This window comes from Ranitomeya variabilis, chromosome 3 (assembly GCF_051348905.1).
Source record: "Ranitomeya variabilis isolate aRanVar5 chromosome 3, aRanVar5.hap1, whole genome shotgun sequence".
NCBI classification, from domain to species: domain Eukaryota; kingdom Metazoa; phylum Chordata; class Amphibia; order Anura; family Dendrobatidae; genus Ranitomeya; species Ranitomeya variabilis.
This window is the reverse complement of record NC_135234.1, coordinates 365154304-365168699: the sequence shown is the minus strand read 5'-3', so window position 1 is coordinate 365168699 and position 14396 is coordinate 365154304. Positions and strand designations below refer to the sequence as shown.

At 45.4% G+C, this 14396-nt stretch overlaps 1 protein-coding gene across 1 annotated transcript in view; it reads right to left on the bottom strand.

Annotated features, from left to right (window-relative positions):
• MACO1 (macoilin 1) overlaps nucleotides 1–14396 on the bottom strand; it is an 83495-nt gene that overhangs the window by 33926 nt on the left and 35173 nt on the right. The window contains exons 2-5 of the mRNA XM_077295921.1: nucleotides 10490–10631; nucleotides 8792–8918; nucleotides 2619–2742; nucleotides 206–384 (exon numbers count right to left, since the gene is read on the bottom strand). Of these exons, the coding sequence (XP_077152036.1) occupies nucleotides 206–384; nucleotides 2619–2742; nucleotides 8792–8918; nucleotides 10490–10631 (572 nt within the window). The remainder of the gene's footprint in view (nucleotides 1–205; nucleotides 385–2618; nucleotides 2743–8791; nucleotides 8919–10489; nucleotides 10632–14396) is intronic.

Below are 14396 nucleotides of genomic sequence, written 5' to 3'. Positions count from 1 at the left end.
GGGGAGAAACATTTACCTACGCCTTCCCACCCATCACCACCCCCTTTTCTTCTGGCTTGATAGAGGGAACCAAGCAGGTGATAAGGTACCCTTGAATGTTTGGCCCCGCCATGACGCACCGGGCGCCTGTATTGGTTTGAACAGTCATTCTGCCCTGACAGAGTCCCTCCAAGCATGATTGCCACCATTTCTTACAAGTCCTTACCTTCTTCTGCTTCCCTTTCTTGCCTCTGTAACATCTGCTGCTCTGGGGGTAGTGCCTGCTGCAGGAGCTGCATATAAAACTCGTTCTCCTTCTGTACCTCTTTCTGTTTTCTTAACCGCATTTTATAACTGACGTAGCTCTTAAACCCAAAGCCTAAAGTGACTACAGGATATCCGATACTGGGCAAAGACAAAAACAATGTTCATACAAACGTGAAATTGATATAACACATACTAATCATTGATAAGTTTTAGCTATAAAGGAGTAGAGGAGCAAAAGAAAAAGAAAGAAAGATGATGACCGGTACACTGGTGCCAAGAATTATTATTATTTTTAAACTAATGTACTGATGCTGCATAGGCATTTTCGGTTACTCCAATTTCACTATTTGACATACCGTATATACTCGAGTATAAGCCGAGATTTTCAGCCCATTTTTTTGGGCTGAAAGTCCCCCTCTCAGCTTATACTCGAGTCATACCCGGGGGTCGGCAGGAGAGGGGGGGCGGGGGCTATCTAATTATACTCACCTACTGCCGGAGCGGTCCCTGCACATCCCTGCTTCTTCCAGCGCTGCATATTCTTCCTGTACTGAGAGGTCACATGGTTACGCTCATTACAGTAATGAATATGCGGCTCCACCTCCCATAGAGGTGGAGCCGCATATTCATTTCGGTAATGAGCGGTAACTGTGACCGCTCAATACAGGAAGAAGATGCAGCGCTGGAAGAAGCAGGGACTGCACAGCGCCAGCAGTAGGTGAGTATACAGCGCTGCGCGATATTACCGCTCCTCGTTCCGGTGCGGCTCAGTCATCAGCGTCCTCTAGCTGTGACGCTCAGATCAGAGGGCGCGGTGACGTAGTCAGTGCGCGCCCTCTGCTGAACGTCAGTGCTGAAGACGGAGCCGCACGAGGAGCAGGTAAATATTGAAAGTGCCAGGGGTCCTGAGCGAAGAGAGGCGAGTATGTGATTTTTTATTTTTTTTTATCATCGCAGCAAAAGCATATGGGGCAGTGACTGTACGGATCATCTGTATGGGGCCATAACGCTTGTGCAGCACTATAAGGGGCAGTGACTGTACGGATCATCTGTATGGGGCCATAACGCTTGTGCAGCACTATAAGGGGCAGTGACTGTACGGAGCATCTTATGGGGCCATAAGGCTTGTGCAGCATTATATGGGGCAGTGACTGTACAGAGCATCTTATGGGGCCATAACGATTGTGCAGCACTATAAGGGGGAGTGACTGTACGGAGCATCTTATGGGGCCATAACGATTGTGCAGCACTATAAGGGGCAGTGACTGTACGGAGCATCTGTATGGGGCCATAACGCTTGTGCAGCATTATAATGGGGCAAGTGACTGTACGGAGCATCTTATGGGGCCCATAACGCTTGTGCAGCATTATATGGGGCAGTGACTGTACGGATCCTCTGTATGGGGCCATAATGATTGTGCAGCACTATAAGGGGCAGTGACTGTATGGAGCATCTTATGGGGCCATAACGCTTGTGCAGCATTATAATGGGGCAAGTGACTGTACAGAGCATCTTATGGGGCTATAACGCTTGTGCAGCACTATATGGGGCAAGTGTCTGTATGGAGCATCTTATGGGGCCATAACATTTGTGCAGCATTATATAGGGCAAATATCTCTATGGAGCATCTTATGGGGCCCTTATTACCCTTTATGCAGGATTATATGGGGCATATTTTAATATGGAGCATCTAATGGGGCCCATCAAACTTTATGGAGCATTATATGGGGCTCCTGTTTCAATATGGATTAAAAAACACTTAACCTACTGATGTCTCAATTTTACTTTTATTGGTATCTATTTTTATTTTTGAAATTTACCGGTAGCTGCTGCATTTTCCACCCTACGGTTATACTCGAGTCATTAAGTTTTCCCAGTTTTTTGTGGCAAAATTAGGTGGGGGGGGGGGGGGGGTCGGCTTATACTCGAGTATATACGGTATAGTTTTACAAAGTAATAAAACAGACGGGACAAAAACAAAAAAAAAAGCTCTGTAGGCTATAAACAGTCAGACTAGACTGATTAATCCAGTCTTTTAAAGTAGCCATAAGTAGCACGATTCCCACCAAAAAGCCATGGGTCTATTGGTTTCAACAGTTGGTAACGATCCTCCATATCAGGGATCAGAAAGCTCTGGCACTCCAGCTCTTGTGAAACTACAACTCTCAACATTCCCTGGCAGCTGGTCGAAAGCATGAGCCTGGTATGGTATGGTGAGAGTCGCAGTTTCAAAATAGCTGGAGTGCCGAAGGTTGTCACCCCCTCCTCCAGAAGAATGTAGAAGCTCTCCATTCTGACTGCATAGGGAAAGAAAGAAATCAATAGAAAATACACTTCAAAAATAGAAAAAAAATGAAAATTAAAAATTTACCAGTGTGCAGCAAATGGACGACAAAGATCTACATGAAAGTTCTTCAGATCTTTAAACCTAATTGCTGCTTCGATATAAACAAATAGTATCCACAGCGAGACTGTAGGCAAACAGACGCCTCTTTCTGCAGGGGGGAGATAAACACTTGGTATTAGTAATAAGGTAATGAGCATTGCATTTTTTATAGACAGGAAGCATAGCTCCAGTACATGTAAGTGCCATCTGCCTCCAAGAAGCTACATTGCAGAAATAAGCTGGTTCAGATCAGGCCACCACTGCTTTCCAAAATAAAAGTGGCACTGATGTCCTTTTAGGCTATGTGCACACGATGTGGATTTGCTGCGGATCCGGATTTTTTTGCGGATTTCTAAGAAGTGCATGTCACTTTTTTGTGCGGATCTGCAGTGTTTCTGCACCCCTCCATGTTAAAATTCCGCAGTGGCAAAAACCGCAGAAAATCTGCACAAAATCCGTGGCAAATCCAAAGCTGTGGATTCTGCCAGGAGATGCGGATTTTGTGCAGAAAATTCTGCACCTCTTTTCCTGCGTGTGCACATAGCCTTACTGTTGACTAGATGTATGTAACACGGAAATATACAAGCAGCATTAAAGAATACAGAGCTATATTCTGTGCTTTCAGATCACTAGTTATACTGGGAACTCACCATTTCCCATCAATCAATAACAGATATTATTTGTACCCCTTTAAAAAGGTCTTGTCCCATCCATCTAGGACATTTATCATACATCCAGCACGTGAATGGGGGCTCATCTTGAGAGTCCAATAATGGAGAGATAGCCATGCATGTGTGGTGTTCTACATTCACTTCTATAGGAACTCAATTGTAAAGTACGGAAATATGCATGAGAGGCAATGCAAAGCTATTGCCAACAAACAAATCAGATCAAGATGGTGACCCCATAAAACTCATCTAATGTTCACCGTGTAGTTCCACAGCAAGTACTACATGATAATTCTAACATTTCCATCCAAGAAAACACAATTGAAAGATTGAACTGCAGTTGTGATATTTCATCCCTATTGGGGCTGGTATAGGACTTATTCGGACACTTATGTTCAGATATTCTGCGGTCTTGTGGTGCAGTCCCAACATTGGAGTTGGCATGCCAGTGTGCCTGCAGACATTCAAACCAAGCACATTTCCATTTATACAAATGAGTTTGTTAGATGATCTACTGGAAGAACTTTCCATAATAGTCAAATTAGAAAAGTGAATCAGAAAAAATATCTATCAGAGGACATGTGAATCTTTTACAGAATAGGGATGAAATTCCCCAATGTTTGTCCAAAACACCACTATAGCCTTAGGCTAGATAGGTTACCACGATGGCATCCGACTTCTCCATCGGCCGCACAGCAAACACTATCAACTCCAATGAATGTTACTATAAGCATTTACCCAATTTTACCTCTCTGAAGGGATATTCCAGACAAACACTTCTCACCCATCTACTAGAATAATAGTGGGTGCATCCAGTCTTTAAATACCTCCAGTTAAAATGGAGAAGCGGTTGAGCATACTCCCTGCTGCGCTATTCAATGGATATGCAACAGAAAAGCAAATGAAGTGTGAAAAAACCCTTAAAAAGGGGTACTCCAGGGAGACCAAACTATCTTACAACCTAGGACGATAATGAAGTCAATCTGTAAGCCTGTTATATGAAGGTCCCATACTGATAACTGCAAGCGAGAAGTGGAGTAGTTCTAAATGCTTTTGGTAGGGTCATGTCACCTTAGAGAAGCTGCTCCTCATTGTTGCCCTTCCCGCCTGGGTGTTGTGTCACTGCTCTGAGGGCATGGCTTAAAGGGAATCTGTCACCTCATTTTGGCCCTATAATCTGCAGCCACCGCCATCAGGGGCTTATCTCCAGCATTCTGTAATGCTGTAGATAAGCCCCCCCCCCCCCCCCGATGTAACCTGAAAGATAAGAAAAACAGGTTATATTATACTCTCCCAGGGGCAGTCCTGGTTCGGCTCAGGTCCGATAGGCGTCGCAGGTCCGGGTCCAGCACCTCCCATCTTCATACGATATCGTCATCCTCCTTGCTTCTGACCTTTCCCGGCACCTGCGCACTGCAGTACTTTGCTGTTGATAAGCCCCTGATGGCGGTGGCCGCAGTTTATAGGGCCAAAATGGGGTAACAGATTCCCTTTAATGCAAGCAACTCTCCGGTTGAACACCATCACACCTCCACTACACTGGTGTGCCATGAACACAGCCTGCCAATGTATAGTGTACATTAGCCCATTGCTGTAGCGCTCACAGAGCACCTGCATACGGGCACCATCCAATACAAGAATGCTGGGCAGTGACATATTGTTACATGAGGAGCAGAGTTGGTACACTTTACGGTGAGTGGGAGAGAGAGCGGAGTGGTGGGATTAACAAATCCTGGGATATGTAGATGATATATATCTTATATATACCACCAACCTATATACTCAGCTTCTCTCTTTCCCCTAAGTTTACAGGGTTATTCCCATTATAGTGAATAGCCACTTATTCACACTAGGAGGGCTCGATTACACGAGTGTATAACTCGGAGCGATAAAAAATTATATCGTACTCGGACCAAGGTTACTCGGCAGTGCAGGTCTGTGGTTGTTCTCTCAGATGCATTTGGAGTGAGAAAAAAAAAAAAAAAATGGTTCTGCACATGGACTGCAAATGAGAAAAATTAAATCGTCCCATTTTACTGGGCTTTTTTTTTTTTTTTTTTTTTTTTTTTTTTTTTATACCCTTGTGTGACCTCCGGCCTAAGAGATAACATGATATCTATAGAACTGCCAGAGATCAAGTACAGCAGTCTACTACATAATGACTAGAGCGGTGTATAACCACAGCTTCATTGCACCAGGACATTGCAGAACTCTGATCTAGGGGGTCAGTGGCAAACACGTTGGTGGTCCCACCTACCGCAAAACTATTACCTATACCATAGGTGAGCAACAATGTGCCAAGATGAGAATAACCCTTTACGACTTGCAGTTCTCAACTGAATTACCAAATTTTTTCAGATTATAAGACGCACTTTTGATCCCCCAAATTTTGGGGGAAAGTGGGGGGTGCGTCTTATAATCTGAATCTGTGTGCTGTGCTTTAGAGGAGGGGGGCAGGGGCTCTGGAGTGGTGTCAGGGGGCTGGCTGCAGAGACAGCAGGAGGTCCTGTGCTCCCGCTCATTAGCCTCATGTAATATGCACTGCACCCGCTGTCCACCTCCGTGCTGAAGCCGCACCGAGTTGATTGACAGGGAAGCAGTGCATATTACATGTGCCTGCACTCCCCCTCCTCCCATCATGAGTATGCCCCCCTGCAGGCACACACATGGCCCCCCAGTCACTACATGCCCCCCTGCAGGCACACACGCCCCCCCCCAGTCACTACATGCCCCCCTGCTGGCACGCACATGATAAAATAACAAACACTTAACTCACCTTCTGATGATGGCTCCCTGCTCCCAGTTCTCCCGTGGCTCTTCCTGTGTCTGTGCCGACATCCGATCATGTGATCGGCACAGCACAGTGATGTCATCACTGTGTGCCGAGGTCACATGATCTGATGCCTGGGAAACAAAGTGCAACCGAGGAGCTGGGAGACATCATCAGAAGGTGAGTTAAGTGTTTCTATTTTATCATGTGCGTGCTTGCAGGGGGGCATGTAGTAACTGGGGGGGGCCTGCCTGCCTGCAGGGGGGCCGCGTGTGTGCCTGCCTGCAGGGGGGCCGCGTGCGTGCCTGCCTGCAGGGGGGCCGCGTGCGTGCCTGCCTGCCTGCAGGGGGGCCGCGTGCGTGCCTGCCTGCAGGGGGGCCGCGTGCGTGCCTGCCTGCAGGGGGGCCGCGTGCGTGCCTGCCTGCCTGCAGGGGGGCCGCGTGCGTGCGTGCATGCAGGGAGGGGGGGGGTGCGGCATATCCAGGATGAGATGGGGGGGCAGTGTGCCAGCAGCACAGGGGGGCAATGTGCCAGCACGGGGGGGGGGGGGCCTGTGCCAGGATGGGGGTTATATAGATACCAGGATGGAGGACATATATAAATTTGTAAGACAGACACTCATTATAAGACAGACCCCCATTTAACATAAAATTAATTTTTTCCCCTTTTTCTTCATCCAAATTTGGGGGTGCGTCTTATAAAGCGAAAAATACGATAAGTGGAAAAAGGTGGGAAGGGTGGGCCAGTATTCCTATAGCAAGTAGTGTGCGGAGTGATCAAAAAAGCATATACTTTTCATGAATTAGTTTTACAAAAATATTAAAATTTGAAAGTCCACAGTGGTTGATACCTTTTAATGGCTAACTGAAAAGATGGTAACATAACCACTGATGTCTCTCAATTTTAATATTTCTCCATCTACTGGCCAACATGGTACATAGTTATATACTGTATTTTTCCTGTATCAAAATAGAGTTTTACAATGGAGTTTTCATTCATAATGTTTACAATGCAACCCAAAACCTTAGCGTTGGTGGAACAGGTGTGGATTTTGCAGTCCAGCTTTTGCCTGTGATGGACAACACGATCTGTTAATGCAAGTAACTCATAGTAATGACAGTGATCACTAGTGTTGAGCGATACCGATACCTTTGCATATCGGAAGGTATCGGATTGGATCGTCCGATACCCAAAAAGTATCGGATATCGCCGATACCGATACCAATGCATATCAATGGGACACAAAATATCGGAATGGTTCCCAGGGTCTGAAGGAGAGGAAACTCTCCTTCAGGCCCTGGGATCCATATTCATGTATAAAATAAAGAATAAAAATAAAAAATATTGATATACTTACCCCTCTGACGGCCCCGGCTCTCACCGGTCCAAGCGTCTGCCTCCGTTCCCTAAGAATGCAGAGTGAAGGACCTTCGATGACGTCGCGGCTTGTGATTGGTGACGTGACAGCTCATGTGACCGCTCACGCGACCAATCACAAGCCGCGGCGTCATCGCAGGCCCTACACGCACTCATTCTTAGGAATGGAGGCTGCCGGTTATATCGCTAAGGTCCAGGGTCCGCCGGAGGGGTGAGTATATCAATATTTTTTATTTTTATTATTTATTTTTTACATGAATATGGATCCCAGGGCCTGAAGGAGAGTCTCCTCTCCTCCAGACCCTGGGAACCATACGCACCGCACACTTCCGAATCCGATTTCGCAAAAATATCGGAACTCGGTATCGGAATTCCGATACAGCAAATATCGGCTGATACCTGCAGTATCGGAATGCTCAACACTACTCAACACTAGTGATCACATATCATGAGGGAGGGGAGCAAATGGGGCACAGAACACCGAGAAATTAAAGCCCATTGGGCATTCCAGATTTTCTTTCCAGAGAAACCATGAAAAAGGCAAATCAAAGGAAATAAAATAAAAAACTTAAAAAGCATCTTTTAAAGATACAGGTTGCTTTCTAACCGACCCAGTCAAGGTTGTACCATTGAGGATATGTGCACACGTTGCGGATTTTGCTGCGGATCTACAGCGGAATTGGCCACTGCGGATTCGCAGTAGTTTTCCATGCGTTGTACAGTACCATGTAAACCTATGGAAAACAAAATCCGCAGTGCACATGCTGTGGAAAAAAACGTGTGGAAACGCTGCGCTGTTTATTCCGCAGCATGTCAATTCTTTGTGCGGATTCCGCTGCGGTTTACAACTGCTCCATAATAGGAATCCGCAGGTGTAAATCCGCATACAAAATCTGCACAAAAACTGCAAAAAAAAAAAAAACAACACGCGGTAAATCCGCAGTGCGGTTTACCTGCGGATTTACCAAAATCAGTCTGGAAAAATCTGCAGGACTTTCCGCAACGTGTGCACGTAGTGTTTCCAACACTATTGATCTAGTCAGCGGAGGGGGGGCAGCCAGGGAACTAGTCAGCGGTGGGGGGGTGGGGTGGTTTGCCAGGGATCTAGTCAGCAGGGGGTTGAAGCCAGGGATCTAGTCAGCGGGGGGCAGCCTGTGACCTGTCACGCTACTCTAAGAACGTCCCCACGAGTCCTGTCTGCCCCCAGCAATATACAGAAACATCAGCCCAGAAAATGTTCTCTACAATGCTGCAAGGAAGGAACTTTACTCCAATATGTGTGCACAGAACTACACAAAACATGTAGGAAAATGTACATTAATGGCAACTTAAACAAATCTTACCTGTGTGCCACACATATTGTACCCAAACATAGGTACTAGCTGCAAAAAATAGCCATTGCACTGGTATAAATAGGAGACAGATTATATCTGACGTGAATGCTACACACACAAAAAATACTGAGAAGGCCTGAAACAAGAACAGAACAGAGGAGCAGTTAGATCCAGGAAAAACAGACATTTGCTATAGAAAATGGATTAGAACATTTAACAATTATCCCACCAGCAACAATAATAATCCAGATTACTTTAGTGCTATTTGCAGTACCCATGTTATCATCCCAGACTTCAAAATTATATAGTTCTGAATGAAGGCTTAGGTCAATCTAACACTCAGAAAGATGAAGGTGCTGTTCATACTTGGGCTATGGCTACTGCTATAAGAGTCATAGTAGATATGCTCAATCAGCCTTAGGCCACGTGCACACGGTCAGTATTTGGTCAGTATGTGTAAGCCAAAACCAGGAGTGGGTGATAAATACAGAAGTGGTGACGTGTTTCTATTAGACTTTTCCTCTCATGGTTTTGGCTTATAAATACTGAGGTAAAATACAGACCAAATACTGGTAATGTGATCTTACACATCTGAGGCCACGTCGTGAAAGGGTTAAAGGAATCCTGTCATCTTGAAAATGGCATATGATGTGCAGGCCGGATGGTATAGATCAGATAGACAAACATTTTTGTGAGTAACATTTCAGTAAAACATGCATTGGACTCTCTGGTGTTTACACGCATGCGAGTCCTGTGGGCGGTACTATTCATCGATTGACAGTCCTTCCTATACGGCTGCATAGCTGTCAATCACTAGAAGGCGCGCCTACCGGTCTCATACAAACACCATGGGTTTTAATTAATAAGTTACAAGTTATACTGAATCTATTCCAACAAACCTACACATCATTCTGCTCAGCGTCTTCCCTATACCCTGCTGTCCACAGATCAGACTGCATATACAATTTGACAGGTTCCTTTTACAGTTATTGTCTAACAAACTTTATTGCCAAAACTAATTACCTTCATCCAAATCAACATATTACAGTTCCACTGAAACCGTCTAAGAAGCTGTACATTCGGGTAAGAAGAGCATCTGTGGCCTGTTTGTCCACAGCAGTCCATTACAGAAAGTAAAATACCGCCGACTGAGCCCAGAGCTAAAGAAATCAAAGTACCAGGGCTAGTTGGGACCCCAGCCCTTAGTCCTACAATGTATTATTTTCTGATATTTTAAAGGTACGCACTCTTCAAAAATAAAAACTAAATGTCTGCCTTCCTTCCTTGTCCTATATTAGAATTAAAACTGAAAAATACATAAAGAAAGTCTCTGTTCCAGGAAATCAGCCATGACTTCGCTATTACTCCTTGCCATCCCAGGAAAGACTTTAGGACAGAAAGGCTAACAGGCTGCAGCAGGAGCCTCTCCCTCTGAAAGGTCTGCAGTAGGACAAAATTATAATTAGGCCCTGCCCAGTCAGCTTAGTTTACATGGTTTAGCAAGAGTCGACCCTCATTTTCTGCGGGATTTCTACAAGCGCATTTGCTATGGAAACAAAGTCCTGCAGACTGACAGACGGTGGAAGTTTCTCTTCATATTTATTATTCATTTCTAGATTTTGCATTACTGCACAGTACAGCGCTTGCCCGCTAAGTACTTTAAAAGCATTCATATTGGACAGGATAAAAAGGTCACCATATACATACCAAGCCTTGGTATCTGAACGAGTCATATACACTCCTGATGAACAGCCAGAATGGCCACAGGTATTCAAAGCGAAACTCCAGCACAAAGTCTGCCAGCAACACGAGCGCCCAGACCACAAGGAACTTCAGATACAGGAAGGTACTGCAAGGCAAGAAACAGAGCAGCAATTACTATTTCCCAATACCAGCTTGATCCTACGGTAGAGCCCATTTCCAGGTACATTCACACACCAGGGCTTAGGCTACGTTCACACTAGCGTTGTGCGCCGCTGCGTCGGCGACGCAACGCACAACGCACGCAAAAACGCGTCAAGACGCACGCAAAAACGCTGCGTTTTGCGACGCATGCGTCGGGTTTTGCCGAAAATCGGACGCAAGAAAAATGCAAATTGTTGCGTTTTCTTGGTCCGACGCTTGCGTCAAAAAAGACGCATGTGTCGCACAACGCAACAAAAAAACGCATGCGTCCCCCATGTTAAGTATAGGGGCGCATGACGCATGCGTCGCCGCTGCGTCGCCGACGCAAACCCGACGCACATTAGCTTAACGCTAATGTGAACGTAGCCTTACACTGCACTTGGATACAATAGGTTTATGCTTATTCACATCTCAGCATGGCCTATAAAGGGGTTTTGATCCCAGGGATGAAAAGTGAAAACAAAAACATGTAGCCAACACGAACCGTCACCTCTTCCATAGCTGTCAGCACATAACCAATGAGGCTAATTACGTGGTGAGAACACTAGTGAACATGGCTGGCGGGACAGAGGAGTGGTGAGAGGGATCATAAATATAGGATAGATATTTTTAACCACACATGGGCCATGCGTACACTTGTAGACAACCCCATTCGACATTACTTGCATCTGCCACCACAGGTAGATAAGATGATGGAGGGGGGGTGGTTTTTTTTTTTTTTTTTTTTATAAAAGAATGCACCAAACTGTCAAGTATGTAATCTTGGAAGGGAAATGCGTGATGGCAACGTGACATGATCAACTGCCCATAACCTATACAGCGATACAGAATAGAATCTATAGCCCTCTTCCCCACACAGTGCCAACCACTTCTGCACCCCTGTAGGTGCACGCTCCCTTGACATCAGTAGTGCCAGTAGGAATAGTTTGCATTCGTACAGGAGGCAGGTAACACGTCCTGTTTTGAATGGAAACCTCAGAAGCTAAGAGAAAGTGATACAAAACCCACATCATTTGTGTATGCCATTTTCTATCCTGGAACAGAAGATATGATTTTTCCAGCTCATTACCTCACTATAAAAAGGCAAATATGGAGGTTAAGCAGAGATTTACTGACATACATCTGTGTCCAGCAACCTGCGTATTCGTCTGTTCCCAAATTCTGTCACTCGTGCACTGGCCATATTCGTACAATTACATCAGCATCCATTGCACACCTGCATGTATATTTCAAAGGGGAGAGGGGGAAGTTGAGATGCAGCAGCTCACTTCTTGCTGCAAGGATCCATACAAATTATACTGCGCGTTTAGCTTTAAAGGGAACCTGTCAGCAGGATTGTGCACAGTCACCTACACAGTGTCAGGTCGGCGCCGTTATACTGATTACACCGATACCTTGCTTGATGAAATCCGTCTTGTGGTTGTGTAATCTTTATTTTCTGTTTTAGGGTATGTGCACACGTTCAGGATTTCTTGCAGAAATTTCCTGACAAAAAAACAGACATTCCTGCCCGAAATTCGCATGCGTTTTTTCGCGTTTTTTCCCAATGCATTAAATAGCAGGAAAAACACGAATTAATGAACATGCTGCTTTTTTTTTTTTTTTTACCGCAATGTGTTTTTTTCGCGGAAAAAAATGCATCATGTGCACAAAAATTGCAGAATGCATATGTATGCGTTTATGCATTCTTATCGCGAAAAATCCTGAACGTGTGCACATAGCCTTAAAGTTAATGATATGCTTGTTGCTCCAGGGCGCGACTTCGTGGTGCGCTGCTTAGATATTCATAATGCAGCCTGCTGATAGGTCACTGATCCCTCACTGACCTGCCCCCTCGTTTGCAAACTGAATATCTGTACATGCTGAAGTAAAAAAACAAAAAACCCTTCGGCAGGCAGGTTCCAGCAGCACAATCGCATGTTTCATGTCCCAATAAGACATGTTCATGATGTTATTCAGCTAGACAAAAAATCCATTTAAAAATGGCGCCTGCCGCACCTGCACAGTACCAGATATACACACCGATGGCAACAACCAAAAGACGGATTTCACCAACCAAGGTATCATTTTAATCAGTATAATGGCGCCGACCTGTCTGTGTAGGTTACTGTGCACAATCCTGCAGACAGGTTCCCTTTAAACATGAACTGCAGATCAGCTCCTATTAAAGAGGATAAGAGCTGATCCTGCAGTTTTTAGCAGCAGCTGCTACACAAGGAATGGAGCTCAATTCAAGGTTTACATTCATAGGTCGCCACAGCGAATAACAGTGGCGGTCCAGCACCCACACCAATCCGATATTGATGTCTTACCCAAGAAAAGATCATCATCATATGCTTGGATAATGCCTTTAACCCCTTTCCGACCGAGCGTAATAGTACGCCGATGTTGGACTCCCTCCCTTTGATGTGGGCTTCGGCACTGAGCCCACAACTTTTCTGGCACGTCAGTTGTTTTGAACAGCTGACATGTGCTGCTAACAGCCACGTGAGCAATCGCGATCCTCCAGCAGCTGTTAACCCGATAAATGCCACTGTTAAACTGACAGCGGCATTTAACATGTGCTTCCGGCAAGCATGCCAGAAATCCGCCCATCGATTACCCCTGTCACGTGATTGCGGGTCACCGATGGGTTGACAGGACAACCTGAGGTTTCCTGCAGACCTCTATGGCTGTCACTGCTGAATTGATATAAACGCCGCCTGGTGGTCGGCGCTCACAGAATGTGAGTATTTCTGCTACATACAGGCGATCTGATCATCGCCTGGTATGTAGCAGAGCAGATTGGGTTATGGCAGCTTCTAGTCTCCCATAGAGACTATTGACGCATGCAAAAAGTTAGAAAAAAAAAAAAAGTTTAAAGGGAACCTGTCACCTAATTTTGGCCCTATAAATTGCGGCCACCGCCATCAGGGGCTTATCTGCAGCATTCTGTAATGCTGTAGATAAGCCCCCCCCGACTTAACCTGAAAGATAAGAAAATGGGTATTATACCTACCGATAATTCGGTTTCCAGGAGTCCATCCTGACAGCACTCTGGAGGACGTCCTCCTCCTCCTTGCAGGGACAGGAAAAACACCACGAGAGGTTTAAAGGTCCCACTCCGCCCCCTTTCCTTCAGTGTTTTGACAAGTACCACACCATGGATATATACCATTTGAATCTTTTATTAACCAAATCATATTACAGCATATGACATAGTACACATAGGGGGGAAAGTAACGGTGCTGTCAGGATGGACTCCTGGAAACCGAATTATCGGTAGGTATAATACCCATTTTCCAGGACGTCCCCCTGACAGAACTCTGGAGAATACCAAAGAAAACTCCTTTAGGGTCGGACAACTACTTGGAGAACCTTTCTCCCAAATGACGTTTGCTGGGCTGCTAATACGTCAAGTTTATAATGTTTACAAAATGTATTCACCCTGGCCCAAGTTGCGGCCTCACATATTTGTTCTAAGGATGCCCCTGCTCGTTCAGCCCATGATGCTGAAATGGCCCTAGTAGAATGAGCTTTAATTCCTGCTGGACAATCTACCCCTTCTGATGAGTAGGCTTTAGCAATTACCGTTGTAATCCATCTAGCTATAGAGGTTTTGGAAGCTTTTTTACCCCTATTCTTTCCCCCAAAAAGGATAAATAGGTTAGAATCTCTTCTCCAGGTACTAGTGGCCTCTAGATAGTCTAACACTGCTTGTCTGACATCA